This window comes from Alnus glutinosa, chromosome 5 (genome assembly GCF_958979055.1).
Source record: "Alnus glutinosa chromosome 5, dhAlnGlut1.1, whole genome shotgun sequence".
Classification (NCBI taxonomy): domain Eukaryota; kingdom Viridiplantae; phylum Streptophyta; class Magnoliopsida; order Fagales; family Betulaceae; genus Alnus; species Alnus glutinosa.
Window position 1 is genome coordinate 32,043,610 of NC_084890.1, and position 25,465 is coordinate 32,069,074.

Genomic DNA, 25,465 nt, shown 5'->3' on the forward strand with positions numbered 1-25,465 from the left:
TTGTTCCATCTACTTAAGTACATGAATTTTCCATTTTGATTATAGAATTTCCTTCCTATCAGGGACGCATCATTTTCGCGCAAATTAATACTACATGTTAAGAACTGTAGTACTTCTATAACCATATCCTACTTCTATTCTTATAATAGTTTTTACTGTAAATATATTTGCATACGAAGAGGAACTACATTAAATTAGCACATAAACCAAATTCTCACATAAAGGAAACGACTACTATCCCCAAAGCAGGGCCGGGTCTTATGATATGAGTTTTGAACAGAAATGTCCCAAGTTTTGCATCGTGCGTTGATGCATGTATGTAGGGAGGTTTAATTTCCGTGCATCTGTATGTATGACCTTCATCTTCAGATCTTACATCGACCTCTGGAACATTTTACAAAAAAGGATTAATATTTTTGTTTTAAAAAAAAGAAAACAAAAAGGATAATAAAAAATCATTAACAAATAAAGTTCTTTGAAATTGTAAATTATTAAATTATGTAAATTCATGCATATTTTGAATCGAACGACATAAAAAATGCAACCTATTAAAAATGTTACATCTCACTAAGTCAGCCAAAAAAAAAAAAAAAGAGAATTCCTTCCAAAATGTTTTTTTCTTCCCTTTTGAAGATGCTTCGTCTTCGGTAACTAAAAGGGACAATTTTTGGTTCAAAGCTTTTCTATGATATAAAGTTCAAAACCTGATGAAAATATACTCAATTCTCATTGGCAACCTGTCATTTTTTTTAATAATAGCATTTTTTACGCCGTTCGATGCAAGAAGGGTGAGTTAGTGGGACCTTTAGGTTTGTGTTGGTGCCATTTTTGAAGCCTCTATGATCTTTGATCCTCCTGATCTATTTTAATTTTCTCATTACCTTCTGATCTATTTTAGCTTCAGAAAATACTAGCAGGTTTTAACTTTTAAATATTTGAGTCTGTCATGAAAGTTAATCAGTGCAATATTAACTGGTTAGGGAATTAGGTAATGCATGTAAACCTGAACAAACTATTTGTGTATTGGAAGATAACAAAAACAATACCGGCCCCTTTGCATACTTAAATATCTCTACATTGACTGGGGTTTCTCATGCTTTGAATATATACTAATCTGATAAGTTTGATCGAGACATAAGTGGAAGAGGACAAGCCACGATTCCTAAACCTGATTAGCCCGCGCGCCCCTTGGTCCATGGACAAGCTACTGTGTCTTCGCACATTCTTAATTAGTATGTGTTTCCCGTCAAAGCAGTGAAAGGGTATTATTGTTGGACCACAAAGAGTGCAAACCCAAGTGTAGGTTTTCGCAAGTAATAAATTACGGTAAGTTCGAGGTCGATCCACAAGGAATGATTAGACATGAGAGAATAATTTTTTTTATTATACAGAAAAGAAAAATAAATAATAAAAAAAAATATGAATTTTGCTTTTGGTTTCCACTCGAAAGTGGAGCAGAGAAATATAATTTAAATTAAAAAGTAAACTATGAAACTAAAATAAATAAATTTGATTTGGAAGATAATATTGGATAAGACTAGGGTTTCAAGGATCCACCTAGTATTTTATTACGTATTCATGAGACATAAAAAATATATATATAAAATAGATCAAACACGGGTTGATTGAGAATTTGATTTCAAAAATATGAAACAATAGATTAAGCATTCCATATATTTTCGAATCATATTAAATCAAACAAAGTAAACATTTGATATAAACAAAAATCATAAGGAATCAAAATAAATTTGTCTCATTAAATTACTCTCAAATAAAAATTATCCCCAAAATTTAATCATTCATCTATGAAAAACAAATAGTCCCAGGAAAACATAATAAAAATACTAGGCTTCACCTCTAGCCCTAGGTAGAGGTTTAGCCACTCATGTTTATGAAAAGAAATTTCATAATCAAAATACTAAACATAAATTGAAAACAAAGAAAATAAAAATTCAAACTCTGCGCCTCTATGGTCTTCTCTTCGTTTCCCCCCTCTCACCAAAGCAAAGCATGATATATATAGACCGAGTAGTCTCCAGGGTTCAGCGTCTCCATACTCAAGAAAAACCCGCGTCTTCTACTTATGGAAAGAAATCAATTCACTCAAGAGACAACTCAGACACGGGCGCCGTATTATGTGTGAAAAATCTGTCTTCTTTGCTGCCAGTTTTGGAAAGAATTGAATATCTTTTTCTACCCGTTTTATATATTGCAACACCCATGTTTCAGCCTCACGTTTCCTTCCTTTTAATGTGGTCTTCCTTCCTTTTATTTTCTTGTCCTTTTTTTTACTTTCTTGTTGGAGTTTATTTTCTTTTCCTTCCTTTTAAATTCTTTCTTTTCTTCTTTTATTTTTCGGGTCCCACGCATGTCCATCTCCATTCCATTTTTTTTTTCTTCTCCTTTTATTTATCGTCTTTTCTTTTGGTCTTCTACAAAATAACAATTCATTGCATTAATACCAATTTAAGCTCAACTTTAATAATTAAACAATATTCCACAATTAAATATAAAATGCAAGAATTAAAATAAAAGATAATATGACAATGCGTATTTTAATAGAGAAAATATGCACTTTTAAACAATTATCAATTATATCAAAATCTCGACAAGAGTTCATCAAATTATAAATCTCAACAGAGGTATGAAGTAGTCATCAATATTTCCTAAGGATTTTAAGCCTATACAATTTCTTAATAATTTTTTTAGTTTTCATATTTGTGTAGGACATAAATGGCTACATTTAATGCATTACATTATCTTCAAATTTTAATGAAAATTTTACTTTCATTTATTGTAATAGATCTTGTTAAAATAATTTATAGAGTATAAATAAATTTTAATGAAATATTCTTTGAATAGATTATTTTCCTAATCCTTGGATCGAAAAGGGTCTATTACAAAGCTTTGATGCAGACGATAGAGGATCAATCAGTTGAAGCCCTTTGCAAAGAAGTTCAAAACTTACCATTAGAATAATTAAGAAAATATTCATTTGCAATTCAATCTAATACATGAAATAGGCATTTTCAAGGATATGGTTTCAACCATTTGTAACAAAAATGGAAAAACATGCTACACTTAGTTGGAGAATTGGCTACTATATATAGATAGACTAAATTTTGTATAAAGAGCAGCCTTCAAATGTAACGGGGGTTATTATGGTTTAAGATGTGTTAATATTATTCCCGCTTCATCTCTTCTAATTCCATATATTTAAAAATTCAGTTTCACTTACTAAAATTTTACCTTGCCAATTGTTACAACTTGAACACTCCTAAAATACCACTTGTTAAGATTTTAGAGATCCTAAATTTCATTCTTCAAGGAAGGAATGGTTGGTACATATCCGAATTTGAATTATTTTGCTATTAAATTTATTCAAATTATATTAATTATATCTCCATTGTACCTATTCTTGACATGGCTCTTAAAATCTCACTACAAAAAATTTTGGATTTAGTAACACGCAAATTTTCACGCGTTACCAAAACTAGTAACGTGCTAAAAATTCGCATGTTACTAACGTGCTAAATTTAGTACATTACTACATAGTAACGCGTGAAAATCTGCACGTTAATAAACATTATGTTACTATAATTTTAAATAATTAGTCGCGTGCTAAATTTTGCACATTACTAAATTAGTAACATGCAAAATTCCGCACGTCACTAAATTAGTAACGTGCAAACAATTGCACATTACTGAATATTATGTCAATATAATTTTAAATAATTAATAACGTTGTAAATTTTGCATGTCACTAAACTAGTAACGTGCAACCGTTTGCACGTTACTAAATATTATGTTAATAAAAGTTTTTTAAATATTTAGTAACGTGGTAAATTTTGCAGGTCACTAAATTTGTAATGTGCAAAATTGACCACGTTAATAATTTAGTAACATGCAAAATTTAGCACGTCACTAAATTAGTAACATGCAAAAATTACCAAGTTACTAAATATTATGTCAATATAATTTTTTAAAAAAACAATATAAATTTAAATAATTAATGACGTCGTAAATTGGCCATGTCACTACTTTAGTCATGTGCAAAATATGACACGTCACTGATTTAGTGACGTGCTAAATTTGGCACGTCACTAAATATTAAATTAATATAATTTTTTTTTTTTAAAAAAAAAAAAACAATTTCAATTTTAAATTTTTAGTGGCGTGTGAAATTTTGCATGTCACTAAATATTAAGTTGATATAATTTTAAAAAAAAAAATAATTTAAATTTAAATTATTAATGACGTGTTAAATCACGATAGAATAATATGATCGATAGGCCATCTTATCGATCAAAATGTATTACTCTAATCGATCAAACATCCGATTAAACCTATTGCATTAATCTGATCGATCATGATAGAGTTCAATCGTCTTGACTTGACATAGTGAAGATTCGATCTAACGTCCGATCGATCCTAGTGTAGTAGTCTGATCGATCATAATAGAACAATATGATCGATAGACCATCCGATCGATCATAGTGCATTAATTAGTTCGATCGATCGTGATAAAGTTCAATCGATCAGACTTGACACAGTGAAGATTCGATCGAACGTCCGATCGATCCTAATAAGTACTAGTCCGATCAATAATAACAAGATCGATGATAGGATCGGTAAAATATCTGATCGATCAAAGTGTATTACTCCAATCAATCAAACATCCGATCGAACCTATTGCATTAGTTTGATTAATCATGACACAGTCCGATCGATTAGACTTGACACAATGAAGGTTCGATCAAATGTCTGTTCAATCCTTGTGTAATAGTCTGGTCAATCATGATAGAATAATATGATCGATAAACCATCCGATCGATCACAAAGCATTAATTAGTCCAATCGATCGTGATTGAGTTCGATCAATCATGCTTGATACAGTGAATGTTCAATCTAAGAGCATTCACAACGATCTACATAACGTGCGATTGATCCTAATAAGTACTAGTCAGATAGATCATGGCAGATCATAGGATCGATAGAATATTTGTCACCACTTAGTGACGTGTCAAATGTAAAACATCACTAATTCTTTCACCTTTTTTTTTTTTCTTCCTCCCCCCGTTACAAAAACACCCACAATTGGAGCCGTTTTTGTTAAAACACCTCCAAATTAAGCCTTTTATATATATATATATATATATATATATATATATATATATATATATATATTTTAAAAACAAATCAAAAAAAATTTAAAAAAAAAAAAAACGAAAAAAAGAATTTTTAAAAATGAAAAAGATTTTTAAAAAAAAAATATATTTACACTCAAACGAGTCATATTTCTAAATATATTTACATATATAAAAATAAATTGAAATTAAATTTTTTAGTTACATACTAATTTAGCACGTCACTAAATTAGAAACGTGCAAAATTTAGCCACATCACTGATTACTTAATTAATAATATAATTATTTAAATAAAAAACAATTAGTGACATGCTAAATTTGGCACGTCAATAATGCTTTTGAAAATTTTCCCATGTGCCACACCCCAAAATTTTTCTCACTCTGCGCATTTTTTCCAATCAGCGGAATACAATTATGCGGTTTTTTTTTTCCCTTTTTAAAACACGTCTCTGTCTCTCGCACTCTCTGTCACTCTAACTCTCTCTCTTTCTCTCTCTCACAGACACAGACAAAAAGAGAAGAAAGAAGCAGAGGAAGACGAAGAGGAAGAGGAAGAAGGAATGGAGGACATGAAGAAGAGAAAGCTGGTAGAAGCATCGGGTGACAGAGAGACATTATCAGAAGAAGAGATGTGTTTGCTGCTTGACCCTCTCCCTAAGCCCCAGCTTGTCCATCTTCTTTCTAAAGTGTATGTTTCTTTTATCCCAATCCCACTCTTTTTCACTCTTTACCTAGTGATTCTTATGGGTTTTTGTCTTTTGGGTTTTGTCTCCAATTCCCTTGCCCTACGTTTTCTAGCCTTGAAATATGAAAAAGAGAATAAGATTTTTTGGTTTGTTATGATTTATTTTTCAATTATCAATTCCTAGCAAAGTGGTTCTCTCTCATCATTTACTATTTTTCATTTAGGTTTTGTTCTTTCATCAGCATAAAATGATAAACAATTTGGTCTGCTAAACCAATTATTTGATGATGGGAAAAGATAACCCATGAATGTAGCGGGCAAAATTTGCAATATCAACATGACAAAAATTAGTTCTAATAATTTCTTTAGTGGAAGGGAAAGAATAGGATAAAAGACACAAAACGCAGCAGATTGCAAAGTCTACTGAATGCTATACATAGAGCAACAGACCATATTTACAAACAGCCTTGCTATCACAAATGACAAAGAAAACTAAACTCCCAATAAAGTAAGCATTATATGATCAATAAAATATTCAAAAGCAGGAAGATAGGACAAATCAAAGAGTGAAAAGAACAACTATGAATAAGTTTGTCTCATAAGCAATTTGTCGACGTCCGGCACTGGGCAGAGCTTCATCTGCCAGTTCAATAAAAGTAAATAGTAACATGGTGACAATTTCCATGTTACTAAAATTATTTTAGTAACGGAGGGTTTAGTAACCTAAGCAACACGTTACTAAATTAAGATTACTAAAGTTAGGTTACTAAAATCTAAACTTTTTGTAATGTCTACTTATTGACATTTTCTTCGAACATATTGATGATCACTTTATACTTCTATTGAAAACTTAATCTGGATGAGCTCTTATTGAGATCTCGAGCTTTATAAATTAATGGCTACAATAAAAGTAAATAAGGAAAAGTTCACAAAATCCCGCCACGTGGTTTGAACTAACCTTCTCAAAGTTCAAAAACTTTCAATTTAGGCCGATGAGAAACTCTTTAAAATTAACTGCATTGAGTTTATTTAGAGGGATATGAAGGGTTCTAATGTTTAATTTCTGTAGAGTCTTACTGAGTTGATAACTTTTCAACCACATGGTTGGTGGAACTAGAGAGTTTTTGATATTGATAATGGAAAAGACGTAGTTGGTTTTAGCGAAGAAATGAATAAAATATTTAGAGAGATTGCTCTCCAAGTTCGTAGCTTCCATTAAGCTGGTGTTTACTGTGGAGATGTGTTCAACACTGTATAGATTGACCCTTACAACCTTAGAGTATGTTTTCCATTTTTCCCTGCAAAAAACCACCGATTCCGAGAATGAGTAAAGTGCGATACCTTTCATTTTAGGTATTCGGTGACCGTTACCATGAGAGACTTGAATGCCAATGTCATTTTACCGTTTAATTTTAGGTTGTTTATTTTAGATGATATGATAAAAGCATATAAAAAATTTTGTCATCTCAAGGGAAGTGTTGATTAATATTATTTACAAGAATAAAATATTATTTAATTTTTTAATTTTCTTATATATCTTGGTGTGACATGAAATTTATGAAGGATTCAAGAATCTTAACTCACATGTATAGGATTCACATGTCATCCTCATTGTACGATTTGGCAAAGAAGGAAAAACTCTTTGGTTAGTAATGGCTTCAAGGGGAGAAAAATGCAAGTGAAGGGATTTGAAAAAATTGCTAAGTCTAATCTATCATAAAATAGCTTAATTTGTCAAATACATTATTGAGTAATACATTGAATAGTAAAATGACATGTCAATACTATTTTTAGTAATGTTTGTTCATTTACATACTTTATTATAGTTCCATATATTTAAAAATACAATTTCACTTATTACAATTTTACCGTGCCAATTGTTACAATTGTTACCGTGCCAATTGTTACCGTGGCAATTGTTACAATTTTAATACTCCTAAAATGCCACTTGTGACGATTTTAGGCATCCTAAATTTCCTTTTTCAAGATAGGAATGGTTGGTAGTATTTTCGAATTTGAATTATTTTGCAATCGAATTTATTCTACTTATATTGATTATGTTTCCATTGTACTTATTCTTGACATGGCTCTTAAAATCTACTTATTTACATTTTCTTGGAACATGTTGATGATCACTTTGTACTGGTATTGATAACTTAATTTGGATGAGCTCTTATTGAGATCTCGAGCTTTATAAATTAATGGCACAATAAAATTAAATAGGGAAAACTTCACAAAATCCTCCTGAGCTTTTACGCGATTTGAACTAATCTTTAAAAGTTCAAAAACTTTCAATTTAGGCAGATCAGAAACTCTTTAAAATTAATTGTATTGAATTCATTAGGAGGGATACTAAGGGTTTTGATGCCGTTACTCGGAGAAGAACGTCATGTTTGCTTCTTAAAGTACTCGGTACTTTCTATAGGCAGAAGGTCTCTAAAAGACTTATGCAAAAGTAAAGCATTTTTCAATCTTCTTTTTATCAAACCCGAATGCCAATTGGAAAGGGAAGGAGAATGCAATATGTTTCACATTTCTATTCTATATCGGCAAGAGAGTATATTCAAACTAATACATGATATGGGCATTTTCAAGGATATGATTGCAACCATTTGTGACCAAAATGCGATAAACATGCTACACTTGGTTAGAGAATTGGCTCATGTAGATAGACTAAATTTTGTATCAAAAGCAGACCTTCAAATGTAACTGGATTTATAATGGTTTAAGGTGTGTTAATATTATTCCAACTTCCTTTATTCTAGTTCCATATATTCAAAATTATATTTTCACTTATTACAATTTTACTAGACCAATCGTTACAATTTTAACACTCCTAAAATGCCACTTGTCAAGATTTTAAGCATCCTAAGTTATCTTTTTCAAGGTAGGAATGGTTGGTAGTGTTTCCAAATTCGAATTATTTTGCTATCGAATTTATACGAATTCTATTAATTATGTCTGCATTGTACTTATTCTTAACATGGCTCTTAAAATCTACTTATTGACATTTTCTTGGAGCATGTTGATGATCACTTTGTACTTCTATTGAGAACTTAATTTGGATGAGCTCTTATTGAGATCTCGAGCTTTATAAATTAATGGCTACAATAAAAGTAAATAGGAAAAAGTTCACAAAATCCCATTGAACTTCCACGTGGTTTGAACTAACCTTCTCAAAGTTCAAGAACTTTCAATTTTAGGCTGATGAGAAACTCTTTGAAATTAACTGTCTTGAGTTCATTTAGAGGTATATGGAGGGTTCTAGTGTTTAATTTCTGTAGAGTTTTTTTGAATTGATGACTTTTCAACCACATGGTTGGTGGAACTGGAGAGTTTTTGAGATTAATAATGGAAAAGATGTAGTTGGTTTTAGCGAAGAAATGAATAAAATATTTAGAGAGATCGCCCTCCAAGTTCGAAGCTTCCATCGAGCTGGTGTTTACTGTGGAGATGTGTGCAATACTGTACAGATTGACCCCTACAACATTAAAGTATGTTTTCCATTTTTACCTGCAAAAGACCACCGATTCCGAGAATGAGTAAGGTGTGATACCCTTCATTTTAGGTATATGGTGACCGTTGACATGAGAGACTTGAATGCCGATGCCATTTTACCTTTTGATTTTAGGTTGTTTATTTTAGATGAGAGAATAAAAAAAGCATATAAAAAATTTTGTCATCTCAAGGGAAGTAGGTGTTAATTAATATTATTTATAATAATAAAACTGTATTTAATTTTTTAATTTTCTTATCTTGGTGTGACATGAAATTTATGAAGGCTTCAAGAATCTTAACTCACATGTATATGATTCACATGTCATCCTCATTGTAGGATTTGGCAAATGAGGAAAAACTCTTTGATCAGTAATGGCTTCAAGGGGAGAAAAATGCGAGTAAAGGGATATGAAAAAATTGCTAAGTCTAATCTATCAAAAAATAGCTTAATTTGTCACATTCATTATCGAGTAATACATCGGACCAAAAATCAGATGTATCATGAGAGAACCAAACAGATGTTAACTAACCAGTTCTAGTTTTCAAGTTCAAGCATTGCTTGGACTTAATTGGAGTTTGTATCTTGTGATTACGTACCCTTAGGGCTGTTGGAGGAGACATTGTGAGAAGATTTGCATTAAATGCTTAATGAAATTCTAGTCAAGGTAGAGATTTGTCGTGTCTGATCAAGTCACACCGTGAGCCAGCTTTTGTCTTTTCTTCTCCTAGTAGAAGTTAGAGATATGTTTGTTGCACTTCAACTGTACATCAGTTGTACACCAAATCTGACGTGGACCACTAATTTTTTTTTTTTTTTTTTTTTAAAAAAAAATCACTAAATCGCTGAAGAGGGAAATGAAAACTCATTTCCCCCCTTCCAGCGTATTATTGACGCTCTCTCTCTCTCTCTCTCTCTGGCTGGCCGGCCGTCATTCACCGGCGCCGACCAACCCCTCTCTCGATCTCCGGCGATTTCTGCTCCCCCTTCGATCTCTCTCTCTCTCTCCCCTTCATCTGGCTTTTTTCCCCCATTTTCCGGCGTGCTCTCCCTTTCTCCGGCGATTCTTCTCGTTTTCCGGGGTGCTAGCTCTTCTCCGGCGTAAAAGGTACTCTCCAGCGTCCGGATCGGTGAGTCCGAGCCCCACGGGCTTTCAAGTTTGGGTTATCTCTGAGTTTTTCGCTTGAATCGGTGAGTTCCATTATCCGAGTCTCCGCTCCGAGTTTTTCTGGATTTTGAATGTCTGATTTGCTTCAGTCAATTTTTAAATCTCTGCGCTTTTTTTTTTTTTTTCTAATGAAATCTGCCTGGCTGCCTTGTGCTTTGGAAGGCAGGTTATGCTTTGGAAGACTGCTTTGTGGCTTTTTGTTGTTGAGTGTGATGCAGAAGAACATGTTGTAGCAGCCGAGAATTATGGAGGTCAAGATAAAATGCCTTATGAATTTGAATTGAAAATACAAATATAATGGAATCTCTGGAATATAATGGAATGTAGATGATGTACTTGAATTTGTAACTTGTAGTTTCTATTTTTTTTTTTTTTGAACAAGCATTTCAAACATTCATTCTCTGATGTTTATGTTGAGGAATGGTTGAATTGTACTTGGCTACTTGGTTCTTGGAGAAATAGATGGAATGGTCGAATGTTTAGGTTCTACTACTAGTTGCTTTGTTCCTCTTTTCTGTTCTAGCTGCTTGTTTTGTTTTGGGCAGTTTGAAGACGGTTTTGGTTTTTGTATCGTTGGTTGCTGTGTTTTGTCCTGAAGCAGGGGATGTGTTGTTGCTGGTTTCCAGTACAAATTTTGCTTTGTGTTGTTTCAGGTTGAGTGTATTTTTCTTTTTGTTTTGGCCGTTCATAAAAAAAGAAGAGAAAAGAAATTGTTGTGTGACTGACTATTATATTGGACAGATGAACCGATTGTGTTGTTCATGTTCGTTTTGGGTATCAAATTTTCTGGGTTTGGAGAACTAAAATTTCGTTTTGGGTATCAAATTTCTTGAGTTTGGAGAACTAAAATTATATAAGGCAGAGGAGAAACATTTGAAGTTTTTCTGGATCTCTTCATATACATGTATATGAAGAGATCCAGAAAAACATACACACAATCCCTCATTAAAAATCGTCCTGCTGCTCCCAGCAGGACGATTTTTATTGGTTGGGTGGAGGCGTAATCCCTCATGCGCCATCTTTCACGCCCACATACACACAGATATCAGATTACACAGCACCAGATGATATCTATCAGACTGCTGTGTCAATGGGTCCAAACACAACCAAGAACCTGCATTCTAATTTGACTTTGAAATTACCTGTTGATCCAGGATTCTATTATCTAGTGAGGCTCCATTTCTGCGAAATAGTGTTCCCGATAACGAAACCAAGCCAAAGGGTATTCAAAATCTATATAGACAATAAGATAGCAGAGGAATGGGCTGATGTAATTATGTGGACCCAAAGGAATGAGACGCCTGTGTACAAGGACTATGTAGTAGAGATCCAAAACAAGCGTAATCTTTTCAGTCGGCCTAAAAAAATTAACCACAAGAAATAAACTCCAATTTCATACTCCCCTTCTCATTTTACGGTAATTCAAACAACAACAAAAACCCCATAATTTCAATTGACATTCCAACAATCCAGCTAAGAGAAGCTAGCAACTACCAAAAAATCACATAAACTTGTTTTTCCCCCTAATCGGCTACAAATGTTTTCTCCTAAAAATGGACGAACCAATTAATCAATACAAAAAGGAAGAAAACTCCATAAAACCCACAGTCAAGACCCACGAAAATCCACAAAGAAAACCCAAGCTTCAATAAGTGATGTTATAGTTATAACCAATTATACAAATAACATAAGAGAAAGTAGATTTAACGTAGCAGAATCATAAACAAATGTTCATCTTCCAGAGGCAATTTAATGCACATGAAATTATGGTAGTTCCCCATCGCTACTACTGAAAAGAAAAGATGGGAATATAAAGCAACAAAGCCAAAGAGAGCAAAGACGACAAAGCAAAACTAGTGAACACCATGCAACTCAACCTATCAACCCTCATCAACCATACCCAAAGAGAGCAAAGACTTCAAAAATACCATTAACTACTACATTCCCAACGTGGAAGTAATGACTTGAATCAGAAGACAGATACTTGAGCGCTCAGGAACGGTAATTCTGGGCAGGATACTTTGATGGTTGACCATATTATATATTTCATTGAAGATGGGCCGCACATGCAATGCAATCGTCGGGTCAGTTGGGATTATGACATTAGCAACGTCTGTCATCCAAGCAACAATTTGGGCTGGGTTGTAATTAATACAATAGGATAATTGCCACAACAAGTGGAGCAATACTACTTGACTCAAAGGGACTGGATCTACAGTCAAGACCCACCGTAGATCAACCTGAAAACATCAACCACATCAACCTCAATAAACATAGTTCTAAAAAAAATGAATTTCGGTAACTAAGACAATATAGTCACGTCATTCTAAAAATTGTTAGATTAGACGACTTTACTTGGGAGCATAGCCAGTTCACAATTGACACATCACATCTTTGTAGGGCTGTAGTGAAAGCCTCTTCGTACTTGTGTTGGTGAATCAATATGGATAACCCATGTCTTGGATCAACCGGCAAATTCACCTAATGCACACATAAGAAAGGTTCCATGAAATTCCAACATAGAAACCACATAAATGGAATGAAATGCCAACATAACGAAATAAAAAATACACGTAAAGTATACTTGAGAAACAATAGAATCATGATGACCACCCAATGTTTGAGGCACTGTCGATGCTGAAGCGATAGAAGCCTGCATACACACACTAAATAAGTACAAAAAATATCAAATAATTATCAACTATCAACTATCACCTGAGTATGAATTATATGGTCGTGAGCTGCAGAAGGCAATGGAGTTTGACATGTATTGTCTTCATCTTCCGTTGCTTTGGAGGCCTACACGAGTAAAATGGTTGTCTATGAGGGGAAGTGCACATGTTTTCAAGAGAAGGGGAAAAAAAATGTAGCAACCTGATTCCTTTGTCTCTTCTGTTTGGCATTGTTGTCTGTTGGTGGCTTTGTTAATACTTTGGATTTCTTGGCTACTTTTTCTATAACAGGCACCTTTCTCAATTTTGGTGGCTTCCCTTTACATTTAACCTTAGTAGGACTAAGCACCTGATTATTTTGCAACGCCACATCATCATTACTTTTAACGACTTCATTACAGCTAGAAGATGCAACAGCAGCTGAAATGCGATGGGAAGAATGACTTGGCGCAAGGTTTAATTCACGAAATTTCTCCTTCAACATATCAATATTTTTCATCACATCCATGCAACGTTCCACTTTTACTGCTGTGAGCGATAGTAATTCCTCCAAATTATTTCTAATTTTGTCATGTAGTTGGGCATTAGGATTATCACCAATAGCATCAAAACTACTTTTAATCATAGAATACTCTCGCTTTATATCCTTTCTCCATCTGTCAAGAACATATCTTGATGGCAACGCTGTCACTTTCTTTGTCATTAACACAGAAATAGAATGAGTGCATAAGATGCCTCTTAATTCGAACAATGCACATGTGCACTTCACATCCAATTCATCTTCATTCAAGTAAACAAGAAATGTTTTTTCTATCGTGCGGCTTCCAACAACGACACCGTAGTCAATAACTTCATAGGTAGAAATCGCGCCTTCACTTTTAAGATGAGAGTTATTACAAGTCATAACTTTCCCAAACTGCTCATGAACTTCTTTGAACTTTGCATTTGTGTAAACATCTTGAAACTGCTTCTCCAAAAGGAGTGGGCTTATACATGGGATCGTGCGATTAAAAAAATCGAAATCAGCACGTGTTTCATTCTCGACCATTCTTCTTAAAGCAATATCAAATTGATCAACAAATTCTTTCAATGTGGTCTGTGAGTGCACATAACCATCAAAAAATGCATTCATGCTTTCACTTCGCGGTGTGGTATTCATTCCCGCCCAAAATGTATCTTTCATGTATGCCGGCACCCAAAATGTTCTCTCACTATATAACCCACGTAGCCATGCATTATCATGAAGATCATAGCTCTCCAATAGATTTTTCCAATTTTTCTCGTATTCTTCAATTGTTTGAGAATCATACAAACAAGATTGCAGGGCACTCTTAATCCCATCAAAATTAGCATGTGCTCCAAATTTTTCAGGGAGTTTTCTCATAATGTGCCATAGACAATATCTATGTCGAGTCTCAGGGAAAACTATTGCGATTGCATTTTTCATAGCCCTATCCTGATCTGTTATAATTGCTCTTGGGGCTCGGCCGTTCATGCACCCCAACCAAGATTTAAACAACCACACAAATGTGTCTGTATCCTCGCTTGATATTAGTCCTGCCCCTAACAGTATCGACTGACCATGATGATTCACTCCTACAAAAGGAGCAAATGGCATGTCATATCTATTGGTCAAGTACGTCGTGTCAAATGTAATAACATCACCGAAGAATTCATAAGCTGACCTACTCCGTGCATCAGCCCAAAAAACATTTCGCAACCTAGAATCATCATCCATCTCCATCATAAAATAGAAGCCACTATTTTGCTTTTGCATTCTACTGAAATAATCACAAAGTGCCTGGCCACCTCCTTTACCAAGTCGAAGCTCTCTTGCCTTGTTAATATAATTTCGGCAATCTCTCTCTCCAAAGGGAAGATTCTCAAACCCCCCACTTTCAACAACCAATGATTCAAAATTCTTACTTGTACGTATTCCTGCTCTATCATTTAGATCAAGCCTTCTTTTCGCAGCATCATTTATTTTCTTATTGCATTTAAAAAATCTTGCTTTGCCTGGGCTTAACGAATGATTATGCTTCAGCTCAACTTTACTAAAAAACCACGTTCCATCAGCACATAAAGTGGCACAAACCCTGGCACTACACCCTGTTCTTTTAGTTGCTGGAGTTGGCTTCGCAACATCACTTTTTCTAGTTCGATCTGGGGCTCCACGAGTACATATAAGGATTGCATATGTTTTTTTATCAGCTTTTTTTCTCGAGCTTCGTTGTATCACACCAAAACCAGCTTGCTTAGCATAGATCCTATAATATGAGCAAACTTCTTCTATTGAACTAAATGTCATTAATTCCTTCGGTTCTTCAACTTTTTCATCATCCCTTAACATCGTGTGTAGTACTACATTTTCTTTCTCATCATTCAACTCTTCATCCGAAATAAACGTCACGGAGTCCTTCGGTTCTTCAACATTTTCATCATCCTTTAACATCGTGTGTGGTACCACATTTTCTTCCTCATTATTCAACTCTTCATCCGAAACAAACGTTATTGAGTCCTTCGGTTCTTCAATTTTTTCACGATCATCTATCCAAAAAAGGATACAAAGTACAAAAATAAAAAAGTGAAAAGTTGCAATCTAGAGAACCATCTTGTATCATCTTAGGCAAACTATATTGCGTACATCAATACTCTTATAACAATTAAAGAATTTAGATTTAAGATGCCAACATCTATTAACAGAAAAAATGCATCAAATTTTCATGTTTTAGTCAAAATTTGATCAAATTAGGCATAATTTGGTTTTTCTTTGTCCATTTCTTGGTCCATTTTTTATTCCACCAGCTATAGTAGACTGAAACTCAAAAAATACTACTTGGACATACCTGACAGAGTTGGCTTTTAAAATATCAATATGATGAATTAAACATCCATTTCACTAAAAAAACTCAAGATAAGAAAGGAACAACATTGAAGTTTTTAATTTTCAATCTATTGCATGACATCAAAGATTCTAATAATTGCACTTCCATTGGTTAAGCAATCTCTCACTCTCTCTAGTGGGTTCGTTGGGAATTTGTTTTGCTTGTTTTTTTTTTTTCCCCCCATATTTTCCAATTTGTTGTGAAATATTGGGTGCTTTTGATGCCAGATATTGATACATGTAATTTGTATTTGATCATTGTGATTTGGGTTTTGCTTGGTTGGTAGGAAAATGGGGAAAGGGGAAAATAAAATTCCGGAAAATTTTTGTCTTTTTTCGGTCACTATACTGTTCACGTTACTATTTCGTGCGGATGTTTTGGTTGCATTTCATATACTGGTTTTATACTTTTATAGATTCCAGAACAACATAAACAAACCCAGTAGCATTTAAACAACAGCATTTGTCTTGTTTTATCCAGCTTTATTTGTTTATTTATCGGTTGTTTTCTTCACATAGCATACCTTGAGAATCTGAACTCATAGCTGAGAGAAGAGAGAGCACACCGGAGAAGAGCTAGCACGCCGGAAAACGAGAAGAATCGCCGGAGATTGAGAGAGGGGTTGGTCGGCGCCGGTGAATGACGACCGGCCAGCCAGAGAGAGAGAGAGAGAGAGAGAGAGAGAGAGAGAGAGAGAGAGAGAGAGAGAGAGAGAGAGCGTCAATAATACGCTGGAAGGGGGGAAATGAGTTTTCATTTCCCTCTTCAGCGATTTAGTGATTTTTTTTTATAAAAAAAAAAAAGTGGTCCACGTCAGATTTGGTGTACAACTGATGTACAGTTGAAGTGCAACAAACATATCTCTAGAAGTTATTAAGCTGACAAAAACTTGCTACTCCTACTCCCATCAGCACTCTATTTTTTCTTCTTTCGTGTCAGTCACTTGAAATTAAAAAAACAAAACATAAAGAAAGCTACTTAAAGCACTTCACATCAGCCGATGTGAGATGTGAAATAAGTGTGATAAATAGGTGTAAAGAGTAGCTTTCCTCAAAACAAAATGGCTCAAAGTGGAGAGAACATCCAAATTTTCTCTCTATGATTGAGTTGATTAACATTGAAACTGGTGTAAATGTCTCCCGCATTAAATCCCTAAAAAGTTTCGGTAATAGGGCGTGAAAACAAGCCACCAAAATTTAGGGGACAAACCAGCTGGTTAATATTTGTGATCAAATTCTAAATGGCATGATGGGAAAAGCTATACATGTAACGTCATGAATGGGAAAGGAGCCGCTCAGTAAGTTGAGTTTTCTGCAATAAGCCAATCTTTTGCTGCCATTAAGTCAGGAAGCACAATGGCACCTGATTTCCTCCATTCCTGAGCATCAGGCGTCTTAAATCTATCCAATAGTAATGCATGCATCCCCACACTCTTTGCAGGCACGTAGTCTTTGCGCATGCTGTCCCCAATATGCAGAACTTCCTCTGGTGCGACACCACCTCTCTCCAGGGCAATCTCATAAATCTTTGTGTCAGGTTTCTCTACACCTTCCAGACCAGAGAACACACCAAAGTCCCATTCAGATCCCTGAATAACACATTAGACTTGACACTATCAGCATTTCTAGTCTATGCCACGTACATACACATGAATGAATTCAAAAGCAATCAACTTCGTTGATATTTAAAACTTAGACAGGGATCTTATACAAATGCATGTATGGAAAATAACAAAAAAAAAAAAAAAAGGACAAAAAACACTACTCTTCACCAAAAATTTTAAGACAGCTTGAAGTTGTGTGCTGTGATATTAATATAAAATTATAAATCATGGGAACCTGAATTATTTAGTAAAATAAGAACATTTCAGGGATCCCAGCATCCTATATGTGTGACCACAAATGCATGTTGTTATGGTGGTCGTCTGTTTGTGTGCATATATGTACGTAATAGTTTGAAATATTACCAATTGGTAGACTTTCATGACAATGCTTAAACCAATTAGTCTCCTACTTTAATCCAGATCAATTAAGATAAACTAAATAAGAATTTGGGAACCAAAATTCCAGAACAGGACAATTTTTTTACCTGCTTTAGATTAAGGGCTGGAAGAATTACATCCGGATACCGGTACTCCGCATTACTAATAATCCCAACTTTAAGCCCCTGCTCACGCACCCATCTTAGAAATGGTTGGGAATCCGGAAAGACGGTATAAGGAGCAGATGAACCAAATGATGAATATATGCGCCTAAACACCTTCTCAAATGTCTCCTCATCATAATCGTATCCAGCCTGTAGTCAAAACAATATTTCCATTATAACTTGCTAAAAAGGAAAATTATATGTAAAAGTCTCAGCCAAAAAGTACACATTTTACTTTCAGTATCATTATGGTCACTCTGCAGTACTTTATGTTAAGTAGGGGTTTGTTTTATAACTAACAGAAGTAATTAAAAATTCTCACATACTAAACTACACTTGCCTTTTTGGAGAACAATGTGTGTACCACCGTACCATGATTTGATACACTAGGATTACCAACAAGCTAGTCATTACTATACACCATGCCTAAAGCTATACTTCAGATTTTCTTACCCTGACAAAGGAGTCTCTCACACAAGTCCTCCACCACATTATGTTGGGCATTTTCGCGGCATGCCCGAAACAAGGATACTGTCTGGCCATCTCTTTATATGCAAGTTTGAAGCCCTCATGCATACGTTTGTAGTCAGGGCATTGTAGCCCAACAGATTTGGCTGCCATGCAATAGTAGTCACCAAGTTCTCCCTTGTAAGCTATCAAAGTACCAGTAACGTCCACAGTGATGCAACGTAATTTGGACAATATTGACATTTTAGCGGCAACTGCAATGGAATAGAATGACCTCAAAATTGTCTTTCAATGAAATTTCAGTGTAGCACTTATTGCAAAAGTTATAAAGCCAGAGCGATACTTTTGATCAACCAACCCCTTCAGCAGTTTCAACAAAACCTGCATTTACACTATTTAAACATTTAGGTAACATAAAAAGTAAAAAATAAAATAAAAAATAATAATAATAATAATAATAATAATAATAATAATAAATGTCCAAAAGTCAGTGAAAATGATAAGGTAAGTCTCCATTTTTTGTTTGATCAAGTTGCTCTACATCAATGACAAATTATGTGAAAGGCAAAGGCTTCTCTTTTTAGATACTTTGGTTTTAACCTTCTCCATTTATGCTGCACAGTTATGCTATATAATCTAATCTCTTAATTGAAAGCATTGACCCCAACACTGGTGATGCATCAATGTAGTAGGCTGATAATTTCTTTCTTTTTATACACCACTTCACCAACTTGTCATTTCAGTTCTCACTTATTTCTTTTCATACTCCAGTCACCAACTTTCAGTTCACCAACTTGTCATTTCAGTTCCCACTTTTTAACACTTACTAGAATTCCTGTTTTGTAACTTTGTTTACCCTAACTAAGCTTTGTTTGTTAGTTTCTCCACTATCTACTTCTTAGAAGATGTATTAAATCCACATATGTTGTCAATCATAGCTCCCTGACTTCTGAACAATCAGCAAATTTAAAATAAAATGGATTTTCTTTTCTTTCTTCTTATTCATTTTTCCTGTTACGAAGGAAAATGAATAAAGTTACATTGTTTGTCACGATCAATGAATTTTTACATTTAGCATCATGAGGAAATTTCATTTAGCTAAGGACCTAGTCATATAAAACATTTCTAGCACAGGGAATACAACCCCACCCATGAAAATGTTATTGTTTATTCCCATGCACCATTCAATAAGAACAAATCAGTCTAGTTCACCTGAGAATGAGATGCATACGTATTTCAACTTTGTCACCCTTTCCCAACTGTCTATAACCCTTTGATTTCTAAATTAATTAAGAAATGAAATCAATGTCAAAACCTATGGGGTTCTATAATCTACTTATGACTATGTAGTCCATATTACTCAAAAAGAATTACGAAAAGAAGGGACATCAACCACTGACAATCGCAAGAATATATCAATATTAGAGTTAGATACGGTTATGAATTTTCCCCGATCTATATTTTGGGGAGTTGTGGTGTCCGATTCAAAAACAGAACTCTTGTAAACATGTTGCAGCTACTTAGATCTACAATCACCAAGTAAGGAAGGAAACATCCCATATTACAAATTATGAGCATCTTACCCGAATATAAACACTTAAGGAAAGGAGAGATTCATAACCACTTATCAAACTTTCATCTACCCCATGAAAATCCATGTCTTGCCAATCTTTTCAAACAACACTGGATAAGAAACTTAGCAATGTTATCTAATTATACTTTCCTCGTCAATTAGATGCCATATCCAATTATATACTCATTGCAAGTGTAAAACTCTAGAAAGGTGGGATATAATCCCTCAATTAAGTATGTGCTTAAAATTGAAAGATATTAGCCTTCAAAATATGTCACACAATCTTTACAAAACTACAGAATATTTCAGATACACTGGAAAAAAGAAAATGATAAAAAACAGAAAGAAAAAAAAAAAGGTGGGGGGTGTGGGGTGGTAGAATCCCCATCTAGGCAACTGCTGTTGATCTGCTTCCAGTGTCCATAACTTTCATTTATCAACTATTTTAAGCACCCAGAAAGAAATTTTTAAACTACTTTGATCTTTTTGAGATTCTCATACTAAGAATGCTGCTTAATTGAGATTGATTTTAACACCAAAGATAAAGTTACTATCAGTGTATTAAAAGGTTATTGAGCTGAGCACAGGGATATTAATCCTCTTACCCCATTTTACAGATTATTTTAGTATCCCCAATATATCATTTCTAAACCAAAACTCCTTCAAGTTTTCAGTTTTAATATCAACAGACTGCTTTGAAATGAATATACCTTTGGCCTCATGCAGTTTCCAGTTACAAACTAAAATAACCCTCACCATATTTAGAAATACATTGTATATCTTTCGGTAATTTTCTGTCAACATTCCCCTCCGGCTCTTTACTTGTCTGGCAGTGGGGGGTAATGTTGTGGGTAGGAATGTGGGAACAGCGCGTGGAGGGGGGAGGGGGAATGAGGAAAGAGAAGGGTGAGGGTAAGAGGTGGAAGGAGAGGGCCTAACACTGCTAGAAGAGTAAAGATGCATCTAGTTTTCAGTTAAAAAGACAAGCAAATTGACTAGCAGCAATTTGCAAGTTTGGTTAGGGAATTTACACAAACAAGTTTTCAGTTCAAAAGATGCATATCTGAAGCATTTTCATTCAATGCATAAGCATTTAAGTGATGTACTAGATGAGCCTAAACCTCACTGCATCTCACCTAACTATATTTATGAACCTAAACTTCACATGAGACATCATCATATCTGTGAATGCAGCCAGCAATAGAAAAAGAGCAAGAACTTGTTCGGAATACTGTTTAAATAAATGTTGTTTATGATAAGGATAGAAATCCTTATCATAAATGAGGATTGGATTACCCTAAATGAAGGGATTTGATTAGGATTAGATGAGGATTGGATTACCCTAAATGAAGGGATTTGATTAGGATTAGATTAGATTTGAATAAATTCAAATCATTTGTAAGCTTATATAAATAGAAACGTGTACACAATCATATCAATTAACAAGAGCAATATGTAGCCCTATAGGGCTCTACCCAAGTGGCAGACAAATGTGTCTAACACGGAATCACCCCTAAAATCCTTTTCTCCATATTCTCTCTTTCTTCCCTTTCCTCTTTCATTTTCCATTTATTTATAAACTTCTTCAATAAAAAAACATGTAGATTCCTTGTAATTATCAAAACGAGAAAGCTCTTTTTATTTCTTTCGAGAACAGTATCAAAGTCCCTTTAGTTGCACGAGACTTTCACCAAAATCATTTTCTTCTTCCACTCAAGTAGTTAAAGTGTACAAGTAAAGGAGTGGGGAATTTCAACCTTGAGAATGCTCTGGCATCCTCTAATTTTTAATTTATCACAACTCACTGATAACATCAATGTTACACAAAGAGAAGCCCATGAAGATGAAAGTAGAAGCTTACTAAAACTTATATAGAAAAAAGAAAATGGAATACCTTTCTGATCAACAAATCTTAAAAAAGCCTGTGACTAGGTAAAGGACAATATCCCAGGAAGGAACTACTAATCTTCAACTCAAATCTTTGAAAACCAACATATCAATCTTTTATAGCTAAACTCATAAAAATGTGAAGCTTTTACCATTCTAGATCAATTTGACTCGCATCAATTCCACCTTTGTCATCCAAGTCTGCATTACCAATCTGTTGAGTACCAAAGAGAACACACCCAAATGCTCAAACGAACCATCATTTCCAACTTCCAAGAAAACCCAATCAGAAAATAACATCAAAAGTTCAATTGAAGGTCAACAAACTTAACAATGTAGATACCACAGTTCACATCTAACGAATTAAACAGAACCAAAAATTCCGACCCGAAGCATTTACAAAATATATATATATATATATTAACAGAAATGAAATAAGAGCAGAGAAACTTGATTGCAAGATCAGATATTAGCTGTATTTAACTCAAACTAATACTGCAATACACAAACGAATACAAATTTTAGGAGCCAAACAAAAAATAAATTATCCAAAAAAAAAAAAAAAGGATTTTGAGACATACCCAGTTGCTTCGGAGAAATCGCGGGTCTTGGAAAGTTAGCTTCAGCTGCACACTCATGGGACAGAAGCTGACAGGCTTATTATTATATAGAAGAGAAAAGAAAACATACGTTTCGTTTTTGACGGGGTAAGTGAAAAGAAAACGTTTCGCCAAAACAACCAACGATGTGCCTTTGCTTCATATTCCCTAGTATGGGACACAAATATATGGGCGTCGCAGGATTTTGGTCTATCTTTTTAGTTGCTCTCTTTTTGGCTTTTATGTTATGCCCTTTCCTTATTATACTTTGAGAAAAAATTATAAGCCAAATTTTAGGACTTGAAATAATATAATATTTAATATTTGAGCCATGTTTTATGCATGAAAACATAATTGTGGAACCAAAAGAATAAAAAAATGTTTGAAATTAGATATATAACATGTGACTTGCAAGAGGAGTAATCTCGCTTAAAAAAAATATTTGCCATTATAAAGCATTTTGTATAAAAACCCAAAAACAAATTTAAAACTATGAGATCTTAAGTTCGAGTTTGTGCATTGTTAACAAATTTTTTTAAAAAAATTAAATCATTTAGAATTATGTATACCATCGTATATATTAATTTTTAATTCTTATCATAAAATAAATATTCTATATTTCATTTAAAAAGAAGAGAATTTTTGTCTAATTTATTTAATATCTTTTGGATTAGACCTGTCTTAAAAAGGGATTTCAATTAGAGTCAATTTATTTTAGAGTAGTCCTATTTTAACAATATTGATAGTTTTTTCCACATGTATCTATTAAAAAATAATAATAATAATAATTAAACAAAAAAAAAAAAAAAAAAGATTTTTCCACGCCAAGATTGTCTTAGAAATCGGGTTGAAAATCTGAGAAGCACCCAAAACCGGGGACTCTTGGCCGTGGTATTACAGCGCAGTTTTCGTGCCAATCACCAAAACCATGAGCACATGTGTGATTCGTGCCACCACAAATCCAAACACGTGTCGCATGCTGTGGGTTCCTTTTTTTTCTTTTTTCTTTTTTTTTTTTTTGAAATCATGCTATGAATTTTTTTTTTTTTTTTTTTTTTACATATCTACACAAGAGAGGGGAAGGAGGATTCGAACTAGTGACCTCCGCTTCATGAGGCGTGGCCCTCAGCCGATTGAACTACCTCTTTATTGAACTACAACTGAATAAATGTAATGTTACTTTTAATCGCTAATTTATATTAATTGACTTGTCGTGTTTTAAATAATTTTTTTATTAATTTTTTAAGTGATTGTTAAAAAAAAAAACAATAATAAAATATATTTATAGAATAACACTAGTCAATGAAAAGTTCTTCTCAAACTGCATGTAAGGCATTGGCCTAAAGTCAATAAAAATGTGGGTAGATGTTTTATATGGAGAATAATTATCCTTTTTACGAGTTCATTTGGATTTGTGATTTCAAAAAATGCGATTTTAAAATGTACGATTTGAAAAAAATAATTTTTAAAAACACAGTTAAGGGTTTCGCAAAATCGTAGTTTGATCTTTAAAATCTTAGTTTAGTCTTTAAAATTTTGGCATTTTCAAAAAAGAAACTGATCTTTGCACAACAGGTTGTGCAGGGAGCTTTTCCCTTAAAAAAAGTATCACATTGCCTGCAATTTGAAAAAGCAACTTTCTGCATTTTCAAACCGCAATTTTTTTAAAAATTCAATTCTCAAACCGTTTATTTTTTGCGATTTAGTTTAAAATCGTTCTTTTTGTCTGCATACGAAATCACAATCTCAAGGCACCCTATGTGTTTTAACGTAGAATTCTTTAAATGTCAATTATTATATCAAAAGTAAATTATTGAAATGATAAATATTGAATTGGTAAAAGAAATAAATAATATTGTTATAAAAATCACAATTATTTAATTTAAAAAACAATGTTTAAATTTAAGAAATTTTACAATATAAAATACAATCAAATTGAATAGCATTTTAACCTAAAAATAAACAAAAAGTAATTATTGCATTTCAAAAGACAAAAAGTAAACGACAATCCTTTAAGCAATCCCCTAAATCCTAATCTAAGATATGCTTGTAGTCAACTTTAATATCCTCTTGATTGAGTTTTGTGGACCCCTCTTCGAACGAGAATCTATTTCTCCTTTCTTTTTTTCTTTTTCTTTTTCTTTTTTTTTTTTTAAAAAAAAAAAAAATTATCGACTCCCTGTTTAAAGCTAAAGAAAATGCATTATTCACTTCTCGGTTGCCTTGGGAGCTAAGCTACGATTCTGAGCTATGGATTAACATCTTAAAGGGGTTTCAAATATTACAAAAAGCTCACGGTTACATAATCATTATCATGTTAAACGAATATTTAACTACTATATGGGACACAACTTAACATAGGCCCTTAATTCCAAGGGCAGACCGAGCTTCAATCGAAAGCAAACATGGGATAAATTACACGTGAAATATAGATTATAGTATGAAAACAAGTAATTCGGAAACAGATAAAGAGGCATTTGGCCTTCGTTCTAAATTTTCCGTCAACATACTCTTTCACTTCCCTTCTTCAAATATTTTGCTAACATAAGCATCAGAGTTACCCCCGTCGGTTCTTTTGGACAAGCTCCATTGCTTTATTCTTTTTCTCCCTTTGCGAGTGCAAATTAACTGGTGTTCGACACAGAAAATATTTGTTCTGACAAACTTCATCTTTCATAAATATTTATTCAAGCTCAGAAACATAATAAAACAGTACAGATTGCAAGATAGACTCATATAG

General features: G+C 33.6%; 2 protein-coding genes and 1 long non-coding RNA gene across 7 annotated transcripts; 1 reads left to right on the forward strand and 2 right to left on the reverse strand.

The window, feature by feature from the left end:
* Positions 1-10,230: 10,230 nt before the first annotated feature.
* Positions 10,231-11,221, forward strand: LOC133869618 (uncharacterized). Its single transcript, XR_009900484.1, has 2 exons — positions 10,231-10,519; positions 10,663-11,221. It is a non-coding gene; the product is annotated as an uncharacterized LOC133869618 (long non-coding RNA).
* A 1,212-nt stretch (positions 11,222-12,433) lies between these two features.
* LOC133869270 (protein FAR1-RELATED SEQUENCE 4-like) lies at positions 12,434-15,620 on the reverse strand. The gene is made up of 5 exons (XM_062306225.1): positions 15,232-15,620; positions 13,371-15,129; positions 13,081-13,149; positions 12,852-12,977; positions 12,434-12,736 (listed from the first exon to the last, which is right to left on the reverse strand). The coding sequence occupies exons 1-5, from the start codon at positions 15,618-15,620 to the stop codon at positions 12,434-12,436; spliced, it is 2,646 nt and encodes an 881-aa protein (XP_062162209.1).
* A 1,398-nt stretch (positions 15,621-17,018) lies between these two features.
* LOC133867801 (uncharacterized) lies at positions 17,019-22,835 on the reverse strand. Of its 5 annotated transcripts, XM_062304563.1 has the most exons (5): positions 22,708-22,829; positions 19,010-19,047; positions 18,652-18,920; positions 18,142-18,348; positions 17,019-17,641 (listed from the first exon to the last, which is right to left on the reverse strand). In XM_062304563.1, the coding sequence occupies exons 3-5, from the start codon at positions 18,907-18,909 to the stop codon at positions 17,348-17,350; spliced, it is 759 nt and encodes a 252-aa protein (XP_062160547.1). In that variant the 5' UTR covers positions 18,910-18,920; positions 19,010-19,047; positions 22,708-22,829; the 3' UTR covers positions 17,019-17,347. The 5 variants fall into 5 exon arrangements, with proteins under 5 accessions (XP_062160547.1, XP_062160543.1, XP_062160545.1 ...); XM_062304559.1 differs by having other exon boundaries at positions 18,652-19,047; positions 22,708-22,835; XM_062304561.1 differs by having other exon boundaries at positions 18,652-19,058; positions 22,708-22,768.
* Between the last annotated feature and the right edge of the window lie 2,630 nt (positions 22,836-25,465).

Coding starts and splice junctions, on each gene's coding strand:
- LOC133869270 (XM_062306225.1), bottom strand. CDS start 15,620: ATGTTAAAGGATGATGAAAATGTTGAAGAACCGAAGGACTCCGTGACG. Junction 12,978..13,080: donor ATGATTCTATTGTTTCTCAA/GTATACTTTACG, acceptor TGTGTGCATTAG/GTGAATTTGCCGGTTGATCC. Junction 12,737..12,851: donor TGAACTGGCTATGCTCCCAA/GTAAAGTCGTCT, acceptor TGATGTTTTCAG/GTTGATCTACGGTGGGTCTT.
- LOC133867801 (XM_062304559.1), bottom strand. CDS start 18,909: ATGTCAATATTGTCCAAATTACGTTGCATCACTGTGGACGTTACTGGT. Junction 18,349..18,651: donor TGAGAGACTCCTTTGTCAGG/GTAAGAAAATCT, acceptor TTTTGACTACAG/GCTGGATACGATTATGATGA. Junction 17,642..18,141: donor CAGCCCTTAATCTAAAGCAG/GTAAAAAAATTG, acceptor TGTGTTATTCAG/GGATCTGAATGGGACTTTGG.